Source organism: Balearica regulorum, chromosome 14, assembly GCF_011004875.1.
Source record: "Balearica regulorum gibbericeps isolate bBalReg1 chromosome 14, bBalReg1.pri, whole genome shotgun sequence".
Taxonomy (NCBI): domain Eukaryota; kingdom Metazoa; phylum Chordata; class Aves; order Gruiformes; family Gruidae; genus Balearica; species Balearica regulorum.
In genome coordinates, this window is record NC_046197.1 from 16,814,685 (window position 1) to 16,842,008 (window position 27,324).

The 27,324-nt window shown below is 46.6% G+C and overlaps 1 protein-coding gene across 5 annotated transcripts in view; it reads left to right on the forward strand.

The window, feature by feature from the left end:
* The window catches only part of KLHL3 (kelch like family member 3), a 51,182-nt gene extending 25,839 nt beyond the window's left edge, over positions 1–25,343 (forward strand). For 3 of the 5 annotated variants that reach the window (XM_075766303.1, XM_075766304.1, XM_075766305.1), the window contains exons 5-15: positions 3,112–3,274; positions 6,206–6,315; positions 11,872–11,988; positions 13,006–13,155; positions 15,736–15,853; positions 16,565–16,762; positions 17,593–17,694; positions 20,358–20,486; positions 23,950–24,090; positions 24,305–24,448; positions 24,701–25,343. In XM_075766303.1, the coding sequence (XP_075622418.1) occupies positions 3,112–3,274; positions 6,206–6,315; positions 11,872–11,988; positions 13,006–13,155; positions 15,736–15,853; positions 16,565–16,762; positions 17,593–17,694; positions 20,358–20,486; positions 23,950–24,090; positions 24,305–24,448; positions 24,701–24,729 (1,401 nt within the window). In that variant the 3' untranslated portion in view covers positions 24,730–25,343. The remainder of the gene's footprint in view (positions 1–3,111; positions 3,275–6,205; positions 6,316–11,871; positions 11,989–13,005; positions 13,156–15,735; positions 15,854–16,564; positions 16,763–17,592; positions 17,695–20,357; positions 20,487–23,949; positions 24,091–24,304; positions 24,449–24,700) is intronic. The other 2 variants (XM_075766306.1, XM_075766307.1) reach the window with 1 other exon arrangement.
* Positions 25,344–27,324: the final 1,981 nt, after the last annotated feature.

Here is a 27,324-nt window from a genome sequence, read left to right on the forward strand (position 1 = left end):
CTAACAGAAAGGTGAGGAGAAACTTGTGGATGTGGCACCAGGGGACTATGCTGTGTCTGATGGATGTGTCTCTGCATTTTTATCCCACTGCTTACCAAAGGACGGTCTGTCTGCTCTGTGCAGTGAAGTTGGAGAAAGTATCTCAGGAGGGAAATTGCCAGCTGCTCCCTGTTTTGTCTCTCACCTCTATAATCCATTCTCCTTGTCATGCCTGCTCCTGCAGAGGTTTTGTGGCTCTCTGATCCTGCTGCACACGCCACTGACTTGGCTATTTCACCCCAGGTGGAGCATTTAAGTAGAAGCACATTGTTCACCCTCAGCACTGCCTGGTAGCAGTTGGGGAGTGATAAAGCCTAATTGCCTGCCTTGCACTGAGAGGCCACATTACAGTAGTGTAGTTTTATCTCCATTACTTGTGCAGTTTAGAGCTGCTCGGTTAAACCCAAGTATTTAACCAGCCTTGCAAACACAAAATCTGCTTATTTCGTGGATTCCCCTGCAAAGGTGCTTGGGAGCCGTCTCCCTGTTTGGGCAGATGTGTGGTCCCAGCTGTGGCCCTAGATGTGCTGCTGAGGATTACAGCCAGCACCCTTATTTGGCTTCCAATTTGACTAAGTTATGAAAGCAGCTTATAAGCTTTAACATATCCCCTGCCTTGGGGAAATGCTCCTCTCCCAGTTTTGCGGAGGAGGAATGGGGTAGATTAACTCTTGGCCAAGGCTGCCTGGAAGGCTGTGGCAAAGCAGGGAACTAACCCCAGTCTCTGAAGTCCAGCGTTAATGCCCTGCCTATTGAGCGAACCTTATAGCAATGCGTTTGGCTGAAAGATGTTTCTAGTTCAGAGACATGAAAAGTTTATAAAAATATTTAATTGCACGGGCAATGCTCTGTAAAGCCTGAGATTGGTACAGAGTCTGCCGAGCGAGAGAGCACAGCTGGTGAAGTAGATGGTTATAGGTGTATACATAAATATACACACACCCCCCTACAGATGAGGTTCTGGACATAATTTATTTAGCGAAGAAGTCAGTCTCGGTAGTAATAGCAGAGAATTTTGACATAGTTTCAAAAGATGATTGGGATTTGGTATGGAGGTTGATCTGGTAGAGGAGCCAGCTCTCTGTAAATTGTTCACATTGGTTGAGTTCAAATATTAAGAGCCAAATCCAGACCCAAGTGAGTAACTTCCCTGTATGTTAATGGGGTTGCAGTTTGGTCCTGCTGCATGTTTAGGCAGGGCATTTCCTCTTGTTATTTCTAAAGGAAACAGACTTTGTGCTAGCGGATATCCTTTGCTTGCTTTTCGCCTTCCCTGGTAAAAACAAGATGAGTGGCGAAATGTTCAGCTGGGAAATAAGAAAGGGAAAATCCACTCATCTTTTGATAGGCTACTTATAGCCTACTTCTGAAAAGTATTATATGATAATACCCCTTTCCCAATAACTGCAGTAGCATAAAGCTCCTTCTACGCTGCCCTGTCACGCCAGCACAATGCTGTAAGAGCAGTGCTAGGATGTCCAGGGAGCTGTATTGCATGTGGGTATTAGCGATGGTAGTGAGTAGCCTCTGTTCTAGAGGCAGTATCCCAAAACACTCGAGGTAAGCAGCCCACCTGGATTTGCAGGCAGTTCTGCTGGATGGATGGGGGTGCATGGGGGAAGCTCTGGCTGGTGTATGGCCAGAGGTGGTTTGCAGAGAGTCTGGCTACTTTACTGACAGCCCTTATGCAAGTCAGGTGCTTGCCTTTCTGCTGATGTAAGGAGATAGTTCAGCTAGATAGGAAGTAGTTCACAGCTAGATTTCAAAAATGCAAGAGCACTGCTATCTTGATTTAGTCAAAACTACAAACTAATCTCCTCCTGGCATCAAGAGGCTTGGGCCAAAATGGGCTCCTGGGTTAATTGATTTCTTTTTTTTTTTTATTGTTGCCTGTTGGGGTGGCTACTTGGCACCTGTCGGACACTGTACGGCTGGGCTGGAGCTGCAATGCATCAGTGGCTTAGAAAAGACCTGGGGCAGGTTGTGAGTGTCCTGCCCTGATGTGGAATGGGGTTGTGGGCGCAGGCAGCAGGGTCAGGGAGGGAACATCTTTTTCCCTTCCCTGCCATTGAGATCCAGGGAGGTAGGTGCTGTTGACCTGCTTGTTTTGTTTAACAGCCACTGGGTTTTTTTGAGTCGGAAATAATTTTCCGGAAATCTGTGCTCAGATGGTGAGCACAGATGCCTGGTTGGAAGGACATGTGTGAAGCAGTCAGAGCTATGGAAGAGCTGGGGTGAGACACGTCTGCAGTTGCTGTACGACATAAGAAAGGAAGTAGCTGATGTCATGAGCTGTAACATCCCGACTGACTTTATTTTCTACTTCCCGTCCTGCTCACTGGCCTCAAAGGTGGTCTTTCCAGCAGATGTCACGTTCCTGATCCAATTCTGTCTCCCTTTTCTGCACTTAGTTTTGTAGATATAAAGCAGTAACTCATTTCCAGATGCAGTCACAAACCACAGCGGTGAAGTGTCCACAGCATTTTGTGGTGGTGAAAATGAAGGTCATCGATTTGAACAGTTGGCCCCATCTTTCCCAAGAACCTTGCTATCACCAAAACCTGCTTGAGCTTGCTGTGAACTCCTCCTCTACCATGGTGGTTTGGGCACCCTGCTCACAAGCCAATATGGTTTTGTTGGAAACAAAGAAAGTTTCAGGTTTTGAGGAGTGCTGGGCTGCTATGGGCTTTGAATGTGATGGTAATGCTTATAAATAATATAAAGCTCTTCAGGGGAAAAAAATAAAATAAATCTGTGTGCAGGGCCTACCTGCAGCAAAGCTAGAAATTCATGTGCATCCGTGGTTGCTTGAGTTTTGTCCTCCCCTTACCTGCTTTGAGGTCTTTTGGGGGAGAAGAGCTCTGCCCCTAGCCCAGCATGGGATTGCTGTTTCTATGTCTTAGAGCACAGAGGTGGATCTTCTGTGTACAGATAGTGCTAAAATTTTAACCTTCCTTCTTGTACCACACAAGGATGTGTCCCTGTCTGAAGGGGAATTACATCTAATTTATGCAAGCTGTGAATCAAATGTCCTTTGTTGCTAACTCTAATTCCCCTTTCTTGCCTTTGCAGGTTTTGTTGCCAGCTGCTAGTTTATTGCAATTGATGGACGTTAGAAAAAACTGCTGTGACTTTCTTCAGTCCCAGCTGCATCCCACGAACTGCCTTGGAATCCGAGCTTTTGCCGATGTGCACGCATGTGCCGAACTGCTGCAGCAGGCAAACGCCTACGCAGGTGAGGGAAGGGTCGTCCGATTGTCGAATTAAACCTGCTGCCAAGTACAATTCGTGGGTTGAGCAAGATCAGCACATCCTGGTTGGTCTCTTCATACTTCTAGTGTTAGAACAGGGAAGGGAATTCTGTATGGGGTTGTAGAGTTGTAACTTTCTGTGATGCCGCAAATTGTGAAATGTGGCTTGGTCACAGGGGAACACCTAAGGAGGTAAAACCCCCTGATCCTCTGGATCCCAGCCCGCAAAAGAGTTCCTCAGTATGTTCCTGGTAAGCTCTTTGGCTGCCTGCTCAGCAGCACAGTGTTGGCATACTGCTGTCCTCCCCATGTATGCTGCCCTTTGAGAGCAGTAGCAACGCTGGGGAGTTGTGCGTTCTAGGAATAAATATCACCAGGCGAAACTAAATCTTGTGGGTGGGAGAGGGAACACTCAGCTAAAATTGTCGTGCGGTTTGAGCCTCTGATCTGTGGAGCAATGGTGACTTACCCCAAGGGCGGATAGACTCTTGTTTCCTTGAGAGTGGATGTGTTTGGTTGCAATAAGTAGGTGCGGGCAATGGCTTTCAGCATTCCTCCACTGTGTTGTAAATGTAAAGCTATTCCAAGCGGCCCCATGCTCTTAACTCCCCAGCACTTTCCAGTCTCCTCCAGCAGAGTTGCCCTTGACCTCTGCCTGGGAGAAGCTGGTAGTTTTCTCTACTGAGTTTGTTTTTCTGTTCTTCTGTCTATTTATATAGGGAAAAATACACCTGCTGTCTCCCAGAGCACCTGCTCTGTCCTGCCACATTTTCCTTGGTATGATTTTGTCCTTAATTGGACCATAAGAAGGCTCAGTGGAATAGAAATGTGCTCACCAATTCCTCCCTTATTCTCCTGCAAATAAAAGTAAAACCTTTTCAGCTGCTCTGGCTGTGTTATCCCCTAGAGGAAAAGGTACCCTGGAAGGAATGGTTAATCGTATAAAGACTTGCTTGTAATATCTCATTATCCTTGCTTCCAGGCCCTGTTTAATCTTTAACTCAACAAGCAGTGCATTCACTGTATATTTATTTGGTTGTTTGGCAATCAGAAAGTCTGCTTTGTTGTTTTATTGGCCTTCATAAGTCCCAGTTAGTACAACAGCCCATGTAATGTTAATGGAACTCCATTAATAAAAATGCCATTAAAATTCTTTTCACCGTGTTGTTTGTGTAACAGCGTTAAACCAAGACAGAAGTCCCCAAGCTCAAGAGTCCATGCGTGCATGAGCTCAGTTTCTGGGGAAATGCTTAGTTCTGGCCAATGGATAACTTTAGGAGGTGGAGGAGCCTTCTTGATGCAAGCACAAGTTACTTTATTAAAATCAGTAAATATTTTTACTTGCTTCCAACTAATAACAAGAGATCAAATGTCTTTCTACTGCCAGATGCCAGTCCAGAATGAATAGGAGATTGTGTCCAGAAGTCAGAGTGCATCCAGATTACTGTCTGGGGAGCACTTCCTGCTTCTCAAGTATTTAAGGCCAGAAGAGTTCATTAGATCTTACATATGACTTCCAGCATAACAGAGTATTAAGCTCTATCCAGATACTGCTATTTTTAGTCAGAGCCTTTGGCTTAGCTGTGGTGTTTTGCTCCCAATTAGACCATGTAGGGTCCGTGGCTGGGGAAGCCCAAGTGCCCTCTACAGCACCAGCGTTGGTGAGGAGTTGTTCAGGTGCGATCTCCAAGGAGCTCCTCTCTGGAAGTTATGCCAGCTTGTGTCCCTGGAGTGCTGCTTTTTTGGCAGGCAAAGTTCTTTGCAGAGGTGAAAACTAGAGGCAGATCTGGCTGCGCAGGGAGCTCTTTGGATACGTGAGCCTGAGCTTCTCAAAGCAAAAGGGATTAGGGCTTGAAGAGAGCTGCTGAGATTCATGCTTCCATATTTCAACCAAAGATAAATGTGACTCAGCAAATGGCAGGTGAGATTAAATTGGCATCTATATGTAAAAAATGCTTGCAAAACTAAAATTGTCTGCAACTGCCTAACAACAGTTTTGACCACTGAAAGTAATTCTTTCCTTGTGCCGTTTGGCTAGATGGAAAGCTTGACAGATTTGATGATCCTTTTTGGACCTGTATTGCAATAAGTCATAATTCTTCCAGTTTGGGACTATAAGTAGTGATGTGTATTTTGTTTTCAAATGGCTCCCAAGTTACAGCATGGAGGGATTTGGAGGCAAAAAGGGAGGAAAAGAAATTTGTGCAGTTGCCGACTTAAATGAAAAGAGGCAAGGCTGCTGGGGAGGATGGGTTCTGAGGGTTTGGAGCAGGGGAAAGGTTAAATTTGGGAAAAGAATTTAAAAGTGGGGTCAGCTTTCCTTCTTTTCTTCCATTTATATACATGGAATGAGAATCCCCCCCTCGCACCTACAGATTCACCTGGATGCCCTGGGATCCCTCACTATTTGCTGCTGAGCATATGCACCAAACTGACTCTTTGGCTGATTCGTGTTAAAGATGAACTTTCCTTTGAATACCTACAAATATCAGGAACCCTTGCTGGAGTCTGTCATCCAGGTGCTGAGCAGATCAGAGTCTGTCCAGGTTGTTGAAGTGGGCAAGAACAGAATCTCGAGGTGGCCAGATTATTTACTTTAGAAAGGCATCGACACTTTTCTCAGTTGCCACTGCTAATCGTATTTGCCACTGGAAGGTACTTAGTGGCTTTGCAGAAAGTTAAGTTCCCATTTAGTGTCATTAATGAAAGGGTCTCACGAGGCTTGTGTTACTTGAAATAAAATCAAATTTCTTTAACCTGCTCTGAGACTATTTTCTGTTTATGCTCCGCCGTGTTGTTTCTTGGGTGCTCTGAGCTGTAATAATAACAGTTCTCTGAATGCTGTAGTCCTTTAATTGACTTAAAGCATGGATTTCATTATAATTTTCTGTTCCCCCTTTTCATTTGTTGAACAGAGCAGCACTTTCCTGAGGTGATGCTAGGAGAAGAATTTCTTAGCCTTAGTCTGGACCAGGTTTGCAGTTTAATATCAAGTGACAAGCTCACAGTCTCCTCTGAAGAAAAGGTACAGTAAATTATATAGCAACAGTGAATGTAAGACTGCTGGAATGTTTCTAAATCTTGCATTGGGAACTGTTCTCCTGTTATGCTCTTCAGGGGCCATTTTGCAACAGAGCTCATGTGGAAAAAGAAAATTAAAAATAATGTGAATCCTAAAACCACATAAAAACGGCCTTCACTTGGTTGTTCTTTGTAGGAAGTAATGAATCTCAGATCCATATCTCTTCCAAAAGCCCTTGGGGACAGAACCGAATACCTTCTTCCCTCTCTGGAAAACTAGGACTCTCCTGTCTGCTGTTGGTGTAAAGCTTGTATTACCTGACATAAAACTTCAAAAAAAGGTGAATTTCATTAGGCCAGGGAGGAGTATTGGCTTCTGTTGCACATTGGACAGAATAAGTAAAGGAGGCCTGCAACCAAAAAGAAGGAAAGAAACATTTTTCTAGCATCATCAGTGTTTTCAATGGAAGGTGCGGGAAAAACGGTGCTGGTTGATGTTGTTTTGTGGTTGAAATGTTCAGCACATCTTGTGTGGTCTGTAGTCCTGGGAAGGAGGGTGAGCAGTGGTTACGGTACTTGGTGAACGCCAGGTCCAGCCCCTTTCTCTGGTGTGGGCTTCTTGCATGACCTGCAGCAGGTTTCTGGGGAGAGGTATGTGTCTCGAGTCCTTCAGCTCACCTCCAAATTGCCGCTGGAGGAAGATGAACACTTGTGGGACACTACAGGAGAGCTTGAGTATTCCAGCCATGAGGAGAAGGACTTGGGGGTATTGATTGATGAGAAGCTCAACATGAGCTGGCAGTGTGCGCTTGCAGCCCAGAAAGCCAACCGTGTCCTGGGCTGCATCAAAAGCAGCGTGACCAGCAGGTCGAGGGAGGTGATCCTGCCCCTCTACTCCGCTCTTGTGAGACCCCACCTGCAGTACTGCGTCCAGCTCTGGGGGCCCCAGTACAGGAGAGACATGGAGCTGTTGGAGAGAGTCCAGAGGAGGCCACAAAGCTGATCAGAGGGCTGGAGCACCTCTGCTATGAGGACAGGCTGAGAGAGTTGGGATTGTTCAGCCTGGAGAAGAGAAGGCTCCAGGGAGATCTAATTGCAGCTTACCAGTATCTGAAGGGGACCTACAGGAAAGATGGAGAGGGACTGTTTATCAGGGAGTGTAGTGACAGGAGAAGGGGTAATGGGTTCAAGCTGAAGGAAGGTCGATTTAGATTAGAAGTTAGAAAGAAATTCTTTACTGTGAGGGTGGTGAGGCCCTGGCACAGGTTGCCCAGAGAAGCTGTGGATACCCCTGGATCGCTGGAAGTGTTCAAGGCCAGGTTGGATGGGGCTTTGGGCAACCTGGGCTAGTGGAGGGTGTCCCTGCCCGTGGCAGGGGGTTGGAACTAGATGATCTTTGAGGTCCCTTCCAACCCAACCTATTCTATGATTCTATGATTACGTGGCTTGTAACTTCAGGACCTCTGTTGAATGCCTGCGTTTTGGTGGGATGAGGCTGGAGCTGGCTGTGCTTGGGGCTGCCGGTCTGTTCTGAGCTGGTCAGGCTGCACATCCAGGTGTGTGCACCGTCCTGCTCGGCCCCTCCAGGCTGCGGACCCGCGTGTACTTGGGCCCATACGGACGGTGAAGCTCTCCAGAAAACCCGCACCACGCGAGGTGTGAACATAATGATGCTTCATTCAGATCCCAGCCAGCAAACTCGGAGGCTTGGGGAGCGCGTTTCCACAGGCGTGGGGCCAGCGTGGGCGTCCCAACGGGGTGCTGCTCCCTGCTGCACAGGCAGGGCCAAAAAGGGGAAAAAAACAAACCGGATAAACTCGCAGCGGATTTGCTTTGCATGAGCCACACAGCCTGCAAAGGGAAGTGCAAGTTTAGTAACCCATTTTTCCAGTCCTGTGCAGCATTGTTAAAAAGCTTTTATTGGCCTTGTGCCCAGAGAAATCAAAGTACTCCTTCCCTCATCTGAGCTTTACACAATCAAACCCAGTATTTCTTTAGCTGATTGTAAAAGTTGAGAATGCAAGGCAGTGGAAGGAAATGTAAGCATAAGCTGCACGTTCAGAACAACAGATATGAATAACAGGAGAGAGGGAGAGATTGGAACATAAATGTGAAATACGTGCTGGAGTCTAAAGAAGTGCTGAAAATTGAGGAGGGACCAGTAGGCTGCTGTTTTGTATTAGCTTCATGACAGACAAGCAGTTTTCCTGACCTTTGTTCTTCCTATCTGCTAATGTGACATACACTTTTGTATGTATCTGTACCTATATATCTATGTGTGTGCATGTGCACGTGATGGATAGATAACTATTTTTAAGCAATAAGATGTAGTCAGTAGGCAAATACTTAACACCTGAGAGCTAAGTTATCGCACCCAGATTTCCTGAGAGGTTCCTCTTCTCGCTGTGCCCTTGCATGTGCAGCACGTTTCCAGCTGGGGGTCGATGGGCAGCGGTACAGCTGGGTCCTTCCGGGGCCAGGAGTTAGCAAGGCCAGGGAGGGAGGTATTGCCCCTGTGATGCTACGGGACCAGGCGTGGGTGTTCTCCCCTTCCTCTGCCACCCCCCAACTAATACCAATTGGCCTAATAAAATATATTCTTTATCTCCACAAAGCGTGGCACGCTTATATCCCTAGGCCATCAGGACTACGAAAATTATCTGCTACCACAGAAATTTGTTTTAATTGTAAAATGGTGATAACGTTTCTCCTTTATTCAAAGATTCTCCTCCTTTCTCTCCCTCTCCCCCTTGCTGTGTCCAGCCTCTGCAGTTGCACAGGCCCATTTGGCTTAGGGCAAAGGTTTATTTTGGTCTCTGCCTGTGCTTGTTGCTATAGCTGAGTACTTTGAAGAGAGTTTTATCAATGCTTTCTGTACTTGACCTAATTGGCTCTTTAATTACAACATAGAGGTGTAACATAAAACATACATAAGTGTACATAAACAAGGAAAAAGTATACAAAATTATCTTTATTCGTATTTACTAATGATGTATGAAATGGAGGAGCTTCCAGCCCTGGAGAAGTGATTCCTGCCAACTCAGAACAGTGACAAAAGAAATTTTTAAGAGGGTTGGGATTTTTGGATTGGGAATTTTATGCAGAGCCTAGTAATCGACTCATCGTCTCATGCTGCTACCATGCAGTAGAAGCTGATGCACAGTTTGGTCCTCACTTCTGGGAGCATCTAACAACTGGATTTTTGGCTGAAGAGACTGGGAAAACATCTGGGCTTGCTCTTAGCTTAGGTAGTGTGCAGATAGGGGATCTTCCAGACTTTTACCTTTCTATTCCCTAGGGTGGGAAATCTGCTTTTCCCAAGCTCGGGACTGCTCCTGCAGCCAGGCAGGTGCCAGCCGCTAACTCAGCCCGTGCCCTTGCTCTAAATAAAGCTGTGTGGGTAACTGCTTCGTTTCAGCACACCCTGGCAGCAGGTCGTGCATGGCTGGAAAAACCCATCTCCTGGGGGAGCGGCAGCACCTGCTGGGGGTCCGCAGTGGGCACAGCATGTGGAGGGAGGGCATGGCAGTACTGGAAACAGATGTGGCCTTTAAATAGAGATGCTGCTGTCTTGGATTAAGATCCCCCCCCGCCTTCTGATAAAATTAGGAATCAGAGCCAATGGAAGGTGCCAGAATCTCATTTTTTAAAAATTTCTGTTATTTTTAGAGTAGGCACAGCAGGATAGCGTCAGTGTATGCCTAACTCAGGAGTAGCCTCCAGCACCGAGGAAGCAGTTTATTCCTCATGCATGTTTGCTTTGCCTTCCTTTAAGACTTTTTCACTGTCATCTGGTCTGTAGCTGGGTATGTCCCAGTTCTGTGACCTGTTCTGTAGCTCAGCATTTGTGCAGAAGAGGTTAATGGAAAGCATGTTTGTTGGCTAAACATTTGCTTTATGCTCCTTCCATGCTCATTTGCAATTAAAAAATCTCACAGCAACCTAGTTTCTACTTTAAATGCCTTGTAGCCACAGTGAAATTATTTGTTTATTTTAATTTTAAAATACTTAAAGGTTCTGCAGTAGTTATTTTCCTCTGCGTCTGCTGGGGTTTGATTACACGGCTCCCCATTGCATTGCTTAAATCCTCATCACAGTGTCCTGAATTCCAAACAGTTCAGCAAGAGCATTTGTTGGCATAGGAAATGAGGCTGGTTCTTTACTGCTTTTTTTTTTTTTTAAAGTATACAGTTTAGCCTAAGATGAGGAAACCCCTTTGTGCTCTGCCTCTCCTTGATGGGAGGGTGCGTCTGCCAGTGCCTCCTGCAGATATATTTGCCAGCAACAATTGGGGACCAAGAGGTGGTGCCCTCGGTTCTGGTTAATTGTGTCCAATTAGTGACCTTGGACCAAATGACATGGTTTCTTGGGGAGTGATGGGAGGGGTGAAATGACGGAAAAAAATATCTGTGCAAATTGGCCTGACCATTTGGTGACCCTGGAGGGAAGTTGAAACCAAGGACGTGTGCCAAGTGTGCTGGGGCGAAGGGCCAGCGATGCCTTTTGGGGGAAGCACGGGATGGCTGTGCTCAGCCCCTCACCAGTAACTGGGTAGCAAGAGCACTTGGGGAATTTTGCCTTTAGAGATGGGAGTTAAGGGTCAGAATTTAATTCTGACTCTGTGGGGAAACTCCACTGCAAGGATGCAGATGCTGCTGTGCAGCATCCGAGACTGCACCAGCCCTTCTCCTTGCCTTGCTGGGTGTTTCAGGAAGCCTTTCCCACTCCCGGTGAGACCTTTTTAGGCCTTTCTTCTGGGAGGAGTGTGGCTGACAGTTATATAAGCACATGTATATTCATGCCAGGAGCCCATGTAGGATGCTTCTGCCTGCATCTGTTCATCGCGCAGGACTCTGCGTGGCTCCTGCTGCACGGGGTTGTTTGTGCCCATTTCGTCACGGAGTCGAAGTTTGGATGCTTATCTGAACCGGTTGGATCTGGGAGTAAAACTAGATTTTGGTTCAGACCAGAAGGCCAGCATGCCCTTGTTTCCCTGCAGAAGTATCTGGGTATTTTTAGCGGTGAAATGTGTGCGTGGCCGCGGACAGGGGTTTTCCTGTGCGCGTGGTGAACTTGTCCTGAAGACTTCTTGGTTTTGAGGGAGGGGGAACTGGTGCAGTGATTAAACATGATGGTGAACATAGTGACTTAGTGTGTGGCCAGACTCCTTTGGGAGGGGAGATCTCTGTTATCAGGAGTAATCGTTGTGGCTGATTTCATGAATAATGTCCAGTGCAAATGTCAGCAGGCTAATTAAGTTTCCTGGCTGCCTTCCAGTACTAATGTCCAAGAGGTATATGATTGTCCTGGACACATGCTTAGCTTTGAGACTGATACAGCACATCTAGATGTGAAATTGCTTCTTAATATGCACGGTCAGCTCACCTCTGGCTACTGTGGCACTTGTGCTCTGTGCACAGTCATGACTTTTTCATCTGTTTGCTAGACATCTTGCATCTCCTTCCTTCAATACTGTAAAATCACAATGCTTCTGGTTCTGGGTAGGTGACTGTGCAAGCCTGTTCTCTCTTCTCCATTTAATTGTACTTTATCTGTGTAGGTCTTTGAAGCAGTTATTTCTTGGATAAATTATGAGAAGGAATCTCGCTTAGAGCACATGGCTAAACTGATGGAGCACGTTCGCCTGCCCCTTTTGCCGAGAGATTATCTTGTACAGGTTAGTCTGCAAATAAGTAATTAATACTTGCACTTAAGCTGCTGGTAGCTCCTTAATCAATGGCTTGGCTGTTTGTGTCTGAGGTGGATAATTTGGCATGTCGCCGAGTCTGTAAACAGAGGAATAAAAGGAAAAACTGGGTGGACTCTGAAATCAATGTTTGTGTGCAGAAACCTTCTGGTAATTGTGACCTGTGCTCTGCCAGGCGGTGCCGAGAGCAAAGCTCCTGCTCCTCTTGGTGGAAGCATTTAGAAGTTAAAATCTTGGGATTTTTCACCCTGAAAATACCCAGGTGGTGGTGTTATAAGCTTGTGCAGTTTTTTTCCCTAACGCACAGGTAAATTTAGCATGGTGAAAACATGTCACGTGCGATCATTTTAGCTTAAGACGTGTTCTGCATATAAAGACAGGTCTGTGTCACTGGCAGGTGAGATGCTGTCTGACTTGGCGACTGTTCTCAACAAGTTAATTCCTGGGATCTGGGCCTCGATAATGAGCTGAGAATCCCCAAAGGAAGGGGTTGGCATATGGACTTTTTGATGACTGTGCTTTCATCATGTGTCTAAAAGAAAAAAAATAATCAATACAATTGAAATAAAATTGATATTCACAAGATGAGCCCATCATGTATTTTTTTTTCCCTCTCAACTATATTTTCTGATTGAGTAAAAGATATTGTCTCTCCTTAAAAAATTTGACTCAAATAAAAGAAATCACTTATTTTGTACCCAGGCTCCTGGTGAATTCTCTCCTGAGACATTAAGTGTCTGGTGGAGAGTGGTAAAATAGAGGGAGCACTGTTACTCTTGAGTGATACTGGAGGGAAGTGAGGAGCTTGGGTGTTACTGCATGTGTTTGGGAGGCATTGGATGTCTGTGTCTGTCTTCTGCATTTTTTTTTTAATGTTGGTACTTTGGAAGAGAAATTCCAGGTGTCATGTGCTTTCTACAAAGCTCCTTGTGTAGTACCAAGTACTTCAGTTTAAATCATCTTCCATATGTGTGTGTGGATTCTCAGACAGTTGAAGAAGAAGCTTTAATCAAGAATAACAACACCTGTAAAGACTTCCTTATCGAGGCCATGAAATATCATTTGCTTCCTCTGGATCAAAGGCAACTGATAAAGAATCCCAGAACAAAGCCGAGGACTCCCGTTAGCCTGCCAAAGGTAAGCCGAGCTGGTTGCTTCGTGTCACCTCACACAGTATTACTGGTGGCATTTTCTGCCTTTGAAAGGAGCTTGCGTACTTGCCATGTTACTTCTCACTAACTCCATTATCGTCCCTTGAAGTGTTTTAATCCCTCTTCTGGTATTGCCTGTGCCCACCAAGGGTACGTAATTAAGTTGGATAAACTTAGATACACCCTTAGGAGAAGCAATAGCTCTTCTCCCAGGGGGAAGGGTCTGCTCTTGAAACATTTTGTCAGCCACAAATGGTTTGTGAACGGCTACTGCTCCTGGAGCTGTGGCTTTGAGAATCGCTGACCCATGGAGCGGCAGCGGCTACAGGCAGCTGCCTGTAGTGCTGGGAGGGTTGGCTGAGGTTTCTGCTGGCTTGTAGCACCATCATGGAGCCCTGCTGAGGAGAGTCACAGTAGGTGTCTTTTCCCGTATCCATAATCGGAAGGCAGGAAAGCAGGAAACAATGGCACCCAGACCCATGGGCGGGAAGTCTGAAGAGAATTTCAATAGACTCAAAGCAGCTACTGAATAAATAATCCTTGTTACTCCCTGCATTTATCCTGCAGGCATGTGATGCTCTGGCCACCACTTTATTAGTGAAGAAAAAAATGACAACAGAAACTATTTTCCCTGTGCCCTGGAGATAAACGCAGTTTGGCACAATGTCTCTCAACAGCCTGTCGCTGAAGTTATTAATAAGCATTTTGGAGATTGTAAAACATCAAAACCAGTGTGTCATTTTTCTAAGCAGAAATCATAGGGAGCTTGGTTTGTGGGATGGTGTAGGAGATCTGAGGGACTATTCAAATGTTTAGATATTGAACTGTCCATTGAGAAATTGCAGTTCTGCAGAGCGTGTTGGTGCGTTGTGTCCTTTGTGCCTGCTAGTGCTGAGATGAAGTTGGTGGAACAGGGCTTTGGGGGTATTGTGAAGGGCTGATGTGGCCCTTGTTCAAGGGCTAAAGTAGTTAGGGAGAAAATGAACAGTGAACCAGTGAGTGCAGAGGTTCTCGACATCTTCTATAGTATGACCCATGAGTACAAACACAAATCTTCTGCAGGTCTCTCCTCCCTTCTTTTTAGCTGTAAAGAAAGGGGAGGAGGTGATGATCTTCCAGCAATCCTGTTACTGAGAAACTTTCATCTGGTTTGTTGGTCCCGCTGATGAGGGATTACTGTCTGCTGTGAGATCTCTTAATTCTGTAATCGTGTGAAGCTCTGCAGCTTTCCATGGAAGACTGTTACGCAACTAGTAGTCATGCTGCTAATTTAGATTCAATTTGCTTTCTAATGTCACATTCTCCTCTCTGTAGATCAAACAGTCCACTATTTTCATACTGTTCAAATTCTTTAAATTGCTGTATAGCTCTGTACTTTTAAAGCAACCATAATTGGAATTGAGCTCATTACCCGAGTGACCTCGAGTGATGATCTTATCCCCTCAGCCACTCACAGCCACCTTGCAGAGGCTAAAGCCAGTTTTCCATCTACTCTTTGACTATATCTGAAGCCCCGTTATCTTGCTTCTAGCTCCTTGGCCTTGTAAAAATCAGATTGTCTTGGGTAGTATTTGCTCCTGCTGATTTGCTGTGATAAGGGGAGCAAATCCTCTTGATAGCGGTGGAGGGTAGAAACGTGTTCAGAACAAAGTGCAGGTTGAGTTGTTTGTAGGTGCAGGTGGTTTAGACGCTGCCTGTGGTCCCCAGCACCCAGGAGGGGCACTCGGGAGTGATGGGCAGCCCTCGAGCGCTGAGATGTTGGCTCCTGGGACCACCATTCCTGGGAAGTAAGCGAGTCCATGGGGAGTTTGTCTTCTGGTGGCAGACAGGGCAGATTTGGGAAGGACCACACTGCATGCCTTCCAGGTCTTGTCACGTTTTCACCAGCTTCCGCTGCTTGCCATTGCTGGGAATTGAGTCTGGGGCTGGAAGGACCTGTAGCCTAATCTGGCAGAGTGGTTCTTGAGCTCCTGAGACTGCCCTTGGTCACCTTCGCATAAATCTTCCTTATCTGTAAGGAATTTAGGGTTTAATTACTGAATTTGCACCAATACATGTTGCAGCCAAAAGCCTTAATGAAGCTGACAAATCACTTCCTTCGGCAGCCCAGCACCCTGGGTCTTAATAGTCCTGGTGATTTCCGGAGTGTTGTCTTCCCCGCAGGTGGCAATACAGCTGTCAGGTTTTACTCGCTAAGTGGCATCGATTATTTTTAGCACCACCATGGAGATAATGACTAAACAGTGGGCTGGCTGTGGAAATTACTCTGGGATCTTCTTCACTTAAAAATACTTCTGCGGCAAGTCTTGCGTGTGCCGTGGTGCAAAGTGGTTTTGTGTTTCGTGGGGAAATAGGGCAGATTGCCCACCCTGGAAATGGAGTCTGACATATTTAGCATGCATTAAATGGGAGATAACTCCCCCCCAGCCCATGCAGAGGCTTTTAGAAGTCGTGCAGAATGTTTTTGGCAGCTGCTCTTGACCAGGTTGTGGCGAGGGTTTCTTTGCAGAGAGCAGCTGCCTGGGCTGGTGTCTGAGGTTTTCTAGCTCTTGTCTTCCCTCTCCAGGTGATGATCGTGGTGGGCGGGCAAGCGCCCAAAGCCATTCGCAGTGTGGAGTGCTATGATTTTGAGGAGGAGCGGTGGGATCAGGTTGCTGAGCTGCCCTCCCGGAGGTGCAGAGCAGGTAATGGGAACCTTTACCTTTTGGCTTTTTTGTTTTCCCAGTGCAGGTCCTCAGGGCTGGATGGATGTCTTCAGTTGTCCCTTCAGCCTTCCTCTGTGCCCCGGCCTCAAGCAGCTCTTTCTTTTTGCCATCCCTTCCTCCTCTTTCCCTATGCACATGTATCCTTCTCATCCGGGTGGATGCCCTGCTCTCCAGAGGGGTTGCTCCTGCCTGTCTGCCCTCCATAGCTGCTGTCTCCCCTTCATCATCTCTCTCTCCTGGCTGCTCTTCTATCAGTGTTTCCCCTCCTCCTCCCATCCCGCTGGCCTGGCAGACCGCAGGGATCCAGTTTTCCTTGCTGGTTTCCTAGTGAAAATCAAAGGAGCTGAGTCAGGCCCTCTCGGTGCTGAGGAGCAGATCTCTAAGTTGGGAGTGTTCAGCTGAAGACATCTGAGAGGGTTGTGAATGTGGATCACCATTTGGTGTCCTCTCTGGCTCAGAAAATTACTCATTCAGGTGTGAAATCAATCTGTGCCTTATGTTGCCATGTATTTATGTGCATTTCACCTTCCATATGACATGTATGTTTTATCACACTTGGCTCCAGTGCCAAAGACTTGCCCACGTTCTGCTCTTCCCAGCTGTCTTACACATCCTGACAGACACCTGATGATACTGTCTTCTCGAGCTGTTCGTAAAACCTCCATAAAAATCTCTCTCCTCTTTTATCAGGTGTGGTATTTATGGCTGGCAATGTTTATGCTGTGGGGGGCTTCAACGGATCTTTAAGGGTACGGACGGTTGATGTATACGATGGTGTGAAGGACCAGTGGACATCCATAGCCAGCATGCAGGAAAGACGAAGCACTTTAGGCGCAGCTGTGCTCAATGATCTCCTGTATGCAGTGGGCGGCTTTGATGGCAGCACCGGTAGGTGACTGAGCAAAAACCAGGCAGTGCTTGACCTGAAAAAAATGTTTTCAGAGACCTCTGCAAAGACTGCAGAGCTTTAGTGAGGTTTCTGTGCCCTTTCTCTATGATTTTGTAGAGAAAGAGCCAGAGATTGGGTTTACTGTGTGTTGTAACTAACCACATGCACGCTTTGACCCATCAGTAATTGCAGAGTATCTCACTTCTTTTTTTCTTCAGTGATACAGTTCTTTCAGTCTTGTTCTCTGTACGAATATGCTTTTTCTGGACTGAAAAGGGATTTTTCCTGATTTGAGTTAAATTTTGCATAGCAACGTGAATAAAATGCCAACAAGGCATCTTATGGGCTATGTGTGTCTGGGATTTATCTTGGCATAACTGCATGTTTAGATTCACACCTCTGCCTCTGCTGTAGAGCTTTGCCACTTACTTAAGCCCTAAACTCCCTGATTCAGCTGGTGATGAGTACAATGCAACAGGGTCTGAGGAAATTTTTAAACCTTTGCTTGGACATTTTGTAATGCTTGAAAGAACACGGACTTTTGGGCTTGGAGTCTGGGCTGTGTTTCACCTTGGTGTCCCTAGCACACCGGAGGGGCAGCAGTCCCAGGGCGGGGGCCATGGGGTAACAATTTTTCCAGCTGCTGAAGAAGTGGCGTTGATGTGCTGGTCCCAGCCTGAAAGGCAAGGGACTAGAAAACTGGGTTGCAGGAGTGTGGGGGGTGTTATGGGCTTGGGAGGAGGCGGAAGGCAAATGAAAGTGCAACACCAATCTTTTTTTCTTCTCTTTTTTTTTAATTAGAAAACCTGTGTATCCCCTTTTTAACTAGGTCTGGCATCAGTTGAGGCCTATAGCTATAAAACCAATGAGTGGTTTTTTGTGGCTCCCATGAACACAAGAAGAAGCAGTGTTGGAGTTGGAGTTGTGGAGGGTAAGAAAATCAGCAGCCATTTCCATCAAGCAAATGTTCCTGTGTCAAACAGAAGCCTGAATGGTTAAGTGCAATAGGAGGGAACTGCAGGAACTGTTCTCTAGACTATCTTTAGTTGGGAAAGATTTATTTTATATGACTTAATCACTGCAGCTTTTTACGTTCTCTTTATCTTAGTGACAAATCGTGTGTAGCTTTCCAAGAGCCTCAGCCCTGTATCAGACCAGCCCATGCCTCCTGTGAATGCCATTAGGTGTGTGCAGGTTTCTTGGAATCCTTATTCTTTCTGGGCTGCTTCTGGCTGGTGAAAGCAAATGGTATTGTGCAGTGTATGCCGTTGCCATCAGCAGACACTGCGTGGATGGAGTACCCATCACAGAAAAATCTGCTCAGGGAGAGAAACAGGAGCATAGTCCATCCCACAGCCCCAAGCTGGTGGTTTGGCAGGAATACTAAAACCTGTGTTTATTGACATCAGGCTTGCCGGCACGCACGGCACGATTTGCTCTGGTTGTAAATGAGCAGGGACTGACGATAACAAACGCCAGTGCTGCGGGGGGGAGGTGGGTGGAGAGGGTGCTTGGAGGGATCGCGGCGGCTGTTGGCACCTTTCTGTCAGCACCAAACTCGGGTGAGCTGGAACTGAGCAGCTTGGTTTGCATCCAGGAGAAAGAGCAGTTTAAGTCGGAATCTTTTCTTCCTTTAACAAAATCAGTTCTGAAGCAAGCGAAGGGTTTTATTTGACCTTGTCTCTAGCGTGGCGTTGCAGTTGCCAATTAGCATGGTGTGGAGCAGCCACTGGCACAAGCCTTGTTATAAACTGTGCTTTGAAGTGGCTTGGTTTGACCTGTTTGAAAGGGAAATACGTGAAATGTGTTTATGTACATGAAATGTGTTTATGTGACAAGAGGGAGGGAGATAAATTCAGAATAAATAGTGATGGTTGTGCTAAGTTTGCGTATTTAGGAAGCATCTCCTTCAAAATTGGCCCATGCTTGTGAAGTGCTGGGTTGCTGATAGTGGGATTTGCTAAAATGGGTCAGTCATTTGAATGTGGAACAAATATTAAGTATGTACCTGAGACGTGTTTCTATGGACAGATTTTCTACTGGAGACATATGAAATCCTTTTCCTTTGCTTTGTTTGAAAGTGCAAATAAGTGTTGCACATGTTGAAGTCCATGATAAAAAAAAAAAAGGCACGTGATGGGGAAGCAAAGCTCATCCTACTGCTATAGGGAACAAGCTGCAGCCTGCAGTTAATCCACAGCGTTCATCTGAACGCGATGAAGATTGACCTGATGTCTGTGCGTACTGAAAATATCTAATAATTGATGCCAGTCAGGGTATCTTGTCTTGCTCTGCCCAGCAGTCTTGCCTTGATTCATTGTCTAACACCGGGCAGGTTGAAGCAACAGCACAAATAGGAGTTCAAATTGTTTATAGAGACAGGAAGAGGCAGAAGGAACAGTCACAAACCTGATCCTTGCAGATCTCTCCTGATGATCACAGCCCAAGGAGGCCATGAGTGGAGCTGAGGGAGAAGAGGGGTCAGAGGCAGGACTGTGAGAAAGAAAAGAACTGTCCTGTTCTTGGAGCTTTGCAAACATGGAAGCAGGAGGATGGAAAAGCATAAGACTGTAGATGATAGTTGCTGTTGGGCGTCTTGTGCTAAAGAACTGCACAGCTCGTTTGTGACCAGGCTCTGCTGTTATGGATTGAAAATCGGTTTTATTCATGGGTTTTGTACAAAAATTTGGGTTAGAATTTTCCTACACATTTGTTGAACTTTATTAATGGTTGTTTCTTGTAGTGACTAGAAGGCTCGGTCTTGAACCAGACCAAGCTAGGTGCTCTAGTAAAGGAACAATAAGAAACCCCCTCTGCCCAAGTGCAAAACAAGCTGATGAAGATACAGGGAGACAAGGAGACAGTATCAGCCAGGCTTGTGAACACAAGACATGGAGGACCATTAGCCTTGTTTCATGGATGATGTAGTCTCGTGACATCTGACTGTTTTTCCAGTCTCACTCAGTGTATGTTGTCCGGCTTTCATTGAGTTGAGGTAGGGAGGGACAGATATACCATGCTGTGAGGGTCTCCTGTGATATCTTCTGAGTTATGATCACTTGGCATGAGTGAACAGGCTGGGCTCAGCTGTGCTGGTGGTATTGGTTGGTTTGGATTTCGCCCAAAATCAGGTCTAGGTTTCCATGCAGGTATTAAATTAACATAAGAGGCTATTGCATATTTATTGCTCATGTGATATTGTAACTAATGTACAGTATCGACCTTTGACAGCACACCTTGCCTTGTGGCACCTGAACAGGAGGAAATGCTCAATCAGCGGAACGTGCTTTGATGTTACCTCTTCTCTTGGGGCAACAAGTCATTTGGAAAACCCTCTGGGCTTTTGGCTTCTAACTAAGCTTGTTGTGTCGTGTTGTTTCCTTGTCTTAGTTGACAGCTTTAACAGCTTTAAAAACAATCCTGCCTGTCTGTGAGTCTGCTTCAGATCCTTTCGCTAGGATTTTCCCCAGACATCCCAGCAGGTTTAGGCATGTCTCCCAGGGCATCCCTCAACTGGGATCTGCCCTCACCTGGGGCGTGATTGGTGATGTCAGTCGTAGCCGTAATGCTGATGCCATCGTGTGTCTCTTCCAGGTAAGCTCTATGCCGTGGGGGGTTATGATGGAGCATCCCGTCAGTGCCTTAGTACCGTCGAGCAGTATAACCCAGCCACGAACGAATGGACCTATGTAGCCGACATGAGCACTCGACGCAGTGGTGCAGGTACTGGCTCTAAGATGCGTTCTTAAGAGCGGATGATCGCTGGGTTCTCCTCTGATCACAGAAAGGAAGAAGGGGTTTTGGCATTGCTGGGCTGGCAAGTGCAGCCTGTTATTTCCCCCCCCGCTTCCTGTGAGGGGAAAAGCCATAATTGCTTGGAAGCTCTCAGCAGCTCTCGTTAAAATCTGCCAAATTGAAATTAATTTCTGGATTAATGAAATGATGTTCAATGTTTCTAAGTAGCCTCGCTAACAGATGCATCTTACTTGTAAGCAAAGAGTTATCTTTCCAAATCACCAGCTGCAGGCTCAGCCAGGGACTGGAAAGCCAAGCTGCACCTCCTCTCTCCTATCGTTTGGGGGTTGTCAGGTGGATTTTCCTTTGGGATCTTCTCTGCAAGCATCCACTGGGTGCTTTGCAGCACAAAGTACGTCTGCGCTGGGTGACGTGCAGACCAAGTCCAGGTAACAAAATTCATCTCAGATTGCCCCTGCTAAGCTATTTTGTGGTGTACCTTTTGCTGGCAACAGTTGCTGATCTGGAGGATTAGAGGAAAGGACATGTAAACAGGATTATATTCTACTCTTGATTATTCCTAATTTACTACATGAATTTAGGCCAGGTAGGCACTTGTCCTCTCTGTGGCTGTTCCTCTCTGAAAGGGATAAAAACTCTTACCCGTTGCATTTAAAACCACCTTCAGATGAAAGGGAATGTGTCAGTGCTGGTCCCGTTGCTCAGTGTGTGCAGCGGGCCCTCCCTGATGTCAGATGGGGCAGTTCTTGTTTTACAGCAGCCAAAGTGGCGGTTGCCCAGAGGTAGCCAAAGCCCGGAGGGTGCCCTTTGCGTGTGGGCTGAAATAGCCCTGCAGGTTAAGCTGCAGTGGGAATTTCCTTCTGAGCCGGGTGGTTGGGAGGCTGCTCTCTACACACTGCCTTTCCTCACTCTAATACTTCTGTAACTCTAGGTGAGGCAAATACAGTCACGCACTGTTGGTTTGAATTCACTTGAAGAGGTTTTTAGTATCTGCTTGATGCTTAAACCTAGCCTGATGCAACCTTCTAGGGGAACAGAATGAATATCTCGTGGTGTTGACAGCATGTTGAAACACAGCAAAACAGTTTGTGCCTGTAGTGAGATGGATTTTAGTGAATTTTCATTGTCTGAAACGCTCTGCTCTGAGCACTGCAAGTACATTTCCATGCAACAAGTCCAGTATTAGGAATGCTCTTTCCTGCCAAGTAGCCTTGCAGTCTTCTGTTCCCAACCTGAAAGCTGAGCCCCCCAAGTTCTGGTTGTCACTCAGATGCCCCTCCAGCAGGCACCGGGGAGGGGGCTGCCCAGTGCCGCTCATCACAAGCGGTGCTGCAGCACGATCTATCGTACAGCTCCAGAAATGAAGCCGTGCTCCGAGCTGCCGGCATTGCCGTCCCGATGCTGACATCTAGCGGAGGTGAGGATGGGTGTCCCCAAGTCCCCGGGGTGTCCCCAATGCAGGTAGCGAGGCTGTGCAGATGTGTGGGTGCTGCTCCCCCGCATTTGCCGGACCAGCCGAGGGGATCCCTTCTCCCTCCTGGCAGGGACATCCTGTCCGTGTGCGCCTTGTCTGCCTCGCCGCATAGGGAGGCAGTTTTAGATGGAGAAGCCTTAAAGTGTTTCTGGCTCTTTTGCTCTCCTACTTGTTTAAATTAGCAAATTATTTTTTAAAAGTGTAAAATTTTTTGCTAACAGCTGAATGTAGTCAAGTGCTACGGTGCTGCAAACCCAGGCTGCTGGGCTCGGACGCGGCAGGCTTTCCTGACCAGTTAAATGAGTTCCTATTTCCCAGTCAACTGCGAGGCACCAGCTCTGGGGCCAGAACTTACACTGGGACATGTTCTGCTCTTCCTAGATGGTGCACGTTGAAGTAACCTCACCCAGACTGTGAATTGGGCCCAGTAAGGTGGCAATTTATGGCAGTTAATTAGTTACCAGTGTTTGCCAGAGATGAACCATGGATCCCAATGTCACGTTGGGATTTCAACGCCTCTTGGTGCAGCAAGAGATGGCTGGTCAAAGCCAAACCCAGCAGTAGCAAGCTAAGAAAATCTGGAGAAGAGAGAGCTGATGGTGGTAGACCTATGGCAGCATTCTTGCCCCCAAATGGTGATGTGCCTGCTGAAATTTAGATTCATCAGCTGGTCTCAGTTAGTGCTGGACCGTTTTTGGTGAGAGAGGAGCAATAATGCTCAGATAGTTTCCCTCCCTGCCTCGTGTTTGCCATCCCACAGGTGGAGCATGGCGGCAGCTGTGGTCCGTGCTCCTGCTGACCGTGGCAAGATTCGGAGCAGCGTGACACGTCATATTTTTTGGGATGTGACACACCACCAGGAGATGCTCCCATGGCACAGGAGCTCCCAAGTCCAGATGGTGCCTGCTCTCCAGCTCACCGTTGCAGCGCTGCTCCTGTGCTCTCTTTTCCCTGTGCTGCACGTGGCAAACAGGAGAGAGATTTGCACAGGGGCCAACTTGAAAACCTGCCTGTTTTACGCTGCCGGGGCCCCTCTCCTCCTGCACACGCCTTTCCAGCTCTGCGCCTTTCCCTCAGTCGTCAGCACAAGTCCATCTTCAGGGCATGGGGGCCATCCTGGTGCTTAATGCCCATGGTTGAAATGATGCAATTCAGATCTATGTTTCTGTTTTTACTAACATCCCACCTTGTTAATTTTAATAGAGCCCTTTGAACCTATTAATGAAGATATGTTGCTGGAAGTTTTAACTCTCACAGATTGGTGAACATTTGAATTAATTAATTTACTTTAATATTAGGCAGAAGCACCCTTCAGATCCCTGTCATTCACAGAGATTGAGCCAGGAGTCTGCAAAAGTGGCCGGGAGGGTGGCATTGGAGACACCTTGTCTGTGCCAAGTGCTGCTGCCATGTTTGGGGGCACAAGTGAGGGGAGAGGAAAAGCAAGAAGAGCAAGCCCTTAGGATGTTGAGGAAGAGTGTCCAGGAGATGAAGCCATATGGCACGGAGGCAGCAGGAAAAGCAAAAATAAAGTTCCTGAAATTGGGAGCCAGGCTAAAAAACCAAAGGGCCTCATGACAGAAAAGATCAGGCAGATGGAAACAAGGTGGCGTGGGATGCCAGCTGTCAGGGAGGCAAAGGGAAGAGAGCACAAGTCAGTCTAAAGAGTTTGAATAAAGGCAGATGACTGTCATGGGACTAGACTGATCTCAGACCGAGATCTACCCAAGAAGGGGTACAGCCCTGAAAGATCTACGAGGCATCACTGCACAGGTCTGCTGTAGTGCCACGTGGTGGTTGGGTGGAGAGTTGACCATGTCCTAGGTGATCTTGAGGCATGTGTGACCCATGTTTTGGAAATGCCTCAGAGAGGCCAAAGCAATACAGAGGAGAAGATTCAGGGACTTGCAACCCTTTCGCTTGTACATTTGGCTAACACTGGGCTCTGTTCGGCAGGTGTTGGAGTTCTCAGTGGGCTGCTGTACGCTACTGGGGGGCATGATGGTCCCTTAGTAAGGAAGAGCGTGGAAGTCTACGATCCAGGAACAAACACCTGGAAACAAGTAGCAGACATGAATATGTGTAGAAGAAATGCAGGTAACCACAAGAAGCCTTTCTGTGGTGGTTGGTTGCAGTTGTCCGTGTGGTTTTTAATGTGACTAATGTGTTAGCAATGTAAGTGATCAGTATTGTAAGAAAGTGATAAAAATGGAAGATGAGGTATCTGCTTGGGAATGAATCAGAATGTGGCAGGCAACGTGTTGTGGGGGATGAGTTAGCCCATGTCTAACCATCTGCGCTCTGCTTTGAGGTGTGTGTGCGGTGAATGGTCTCCTCTACGTGGTGGGAGGAGATGATGGTTCCTGCAATTTGGCATCGGTGGAATACTACAACCCCATCACAGACAAGTGGACGTTATTACCAACCAGCATGAGCACAGGGAGAAGTTATGCAGGTAAATAGTCAGTGGGAGAGCTGGCAACAGCTGGGGTCATTCATACACTGAAGGGCTGTACCTCCTGAAGCTTTAATCTTACATTTTTGTATGTCTTATGTTGCTTTCAGTAGAGGAACCTTTCATAGAAACAGTAGACGCCTCCCTCTCTGCTAGCCTGTTGCTGGTCTTTGGCTTTGCAGGGTGATCTTAGCCATATCGCAACCCAGGGGCTGCTCCTACAATAACTGTGTCTGTCCATTCTTACAACAGGTGTGGCTGTGATTCACAAGCCCTTGTGACACACGATCAAGCCAATGTGAGGAGCAGAAGTGAAGTGGATCCAGCTACGTGGTGTTGGGAAGATGACTGACCTCTGACTTGACCCATCTCATTGCTGTTAACGTCGTAGCATGACAAGTGATACGTTACAATCATCATCTGCTCTGCGGTGGATTGCGTAGCAAAGCGAAAATCCCTCTGGGGACGTGTTCTATGCTAGACTCGAGGTGTTGCTTGTTATCTGTGGTGCAATCAACTGTTCTTCTCAATGGCTAGTGTCTTGAGATAAACACTGTCCTTGAACTGCAGGCACTGAATTTCTTTTGTGAAACAAAACTGCTGCGTTTGGGCATGTGAGTAGAAACAAATGCTTCTGGATTTCTTCACTACTGATGCTCCGTGCACATTATCGGTTGAACTACTTACTGTGCCTGGAGGGTGGACTTTACTATTGGCGGTGGAAACTTCCGAGTACCAACTGAGAAAAGCAGTCAGCAGAAATGGACTGGAACAGGGTGCTCTGGCTTGAGTGTGACGCTGTCTGAGTCATACGTTTGTATATGCCACTGGACTACTGTATGTATCCCTGAAATGCTTGTCGTACGGTGGAAATAAATACCATGTGATTTTTCTACTTGCCATGAATGCTGTTTGCTGTACGTGATGGGACCTGCTGGGCAGTGCCTTCCCTGGGGCTGAAGTCTCAGCACCTCAACCACACAAAACTTCTCAACCCCACAAAACGTGTGCTGCTCCAACAGGGTTTATTGCTCCTGTGAAACAGATGTTGCTTGGATAGAAAGTGTTCCCAACCCACGCGTTTCAGCTGTGCTGAAAGCCCCGGTTCTAGCTCTGTCCAGCATCTCAATGCCATTTCATAATAGAGCATTTAGATGTTTAAAGAAATACTGTATGGTGCCATTAATGTCGAGACATTACGTATAGCGAGAACCCTCTGTCACCCAAGCAGTGATTAATGAGCAAAGTACAATACCTGCAGTGTTTTAATGCTTCCAGAGAATGGAACTGGCACTGTAATTACTATTTTGATCTTGCCTGTACTGAAGGCATTCCTCTGTTAGTAGGAAGAATTCATAAGATTACTCAAAACAGACAAATCTAGATCCAGCTGTAAGGTAGCTGTCTTGCTTACATCCCAAATTCATAAAGCTTTCTGTTTGAGATGATGTTTGACTTTAAAATACCTTTTTGTGCCACCTGGTGAGCTCTGGCAAGCTTCTGCTTACAGGGGTAGACTCTTAAAAGGTTCCCCAGCTAAAGGGTACTAGTGAAGAAAAATATTTTCTTCTTGTTGTTGTTGTTTGTTTTTTGGTTTTTTTTCCCCTGTAGATCAGCTGCGGGGTTTTTTTTGTAGTGGGTGGCTGGCCTGCAGGACCGAATCTGTCCACGTTACTGATGAGTTCCAGCACTTACCAGTGGTGGTCTGCTGGTTTCTTTCTCCATAGATCTCCTATCAAAAAGACTTCATGTGACCTTCTATGGTAGAAAAAGACTTAAAAATTTATTTCAGAGGGATCTAAGGCCGCATCACCTTCTGCAGCTTTTGTAGAGGAGTGGGTTACTTCTGTAAATAAGTAGATTTTTAGTGTTTGAGTTGACACGGTCCTTGCAGGATGGGTGGCTGTTCACTGTGGGGACACAGCACCTACCTTTGCTGCGTCACCTCCCACCGAGGGAGCTGACCTTCACGGGGGGACGTTAGGTAGCACTCACTCGTGTCTGGATGTTCTTGTTTTTTACAAACAAAAGCAAACTGTCCAAAGAAATGGCAGTAATATTCTTGATGTCTACCCTTCCATTGTATGTCAGCTCAGAGGTCCTGAAAATAATAATTTAAAAAAAAAATTAGTCTTTTCTATAATACTCTTTAAACCTTTTGCTTTGGGTTCTACAATGTGCAGTGAAACATGTCAAAATAGTAGTACGACATGCTGCTCTCTTCCGAGGTGTTGCTTACTCTAAAAGCTATTGAGGCTGGTAGGAATGTACCCGTGGCTGCAGCTGCCGTCAGGTCAGAGACCTGAGCTGCATCTTTACAGCGACAGAAGCAAGACTTGGGTTGGACTGACTCAAATTCACTGCCCCGAAAGCAAACGCCAAAAAGCGTTTCCTTTTTGATGCAGCCTGTGGGAATTGAGGATAAAATGGGACAGGCAAAGGTTTTTTGCTCAGAGTTGGTGTCTCTTGTTAGACTGAGATGAGTGCACAAGGGTGGACAAGCATTTGGGCACGCATGGCCCTCAAGTTCTGGTACAGACGCAGGGAACGTAAAGCTAAACAGTTACTGTATAGCCTAACTATAGCTCAATAGTTGGGAACAGTTACCAACTAACCTTCTCGCGCTCATGGCATCACTGGACTAAAGGCAAATATTACCCAGAGACTGAGTTTAGGTGGGCTAGACGTAAAAGCTAGTAGGTAGTGCTAGAGATATGCAAGTTTGAAGTTTGCTGTGTTTGTCAGAAGTTGTGAAAGGTGGATGTGCCTGAAGGTTGGATAATTTTTCCCCTGCTATACATCTCTTTGTAAACCTTCCTCGCTTATAAGGAAAACAGTTTTTGGTGTTTTTCTGCTATTGTAAAATGGCATTTCTG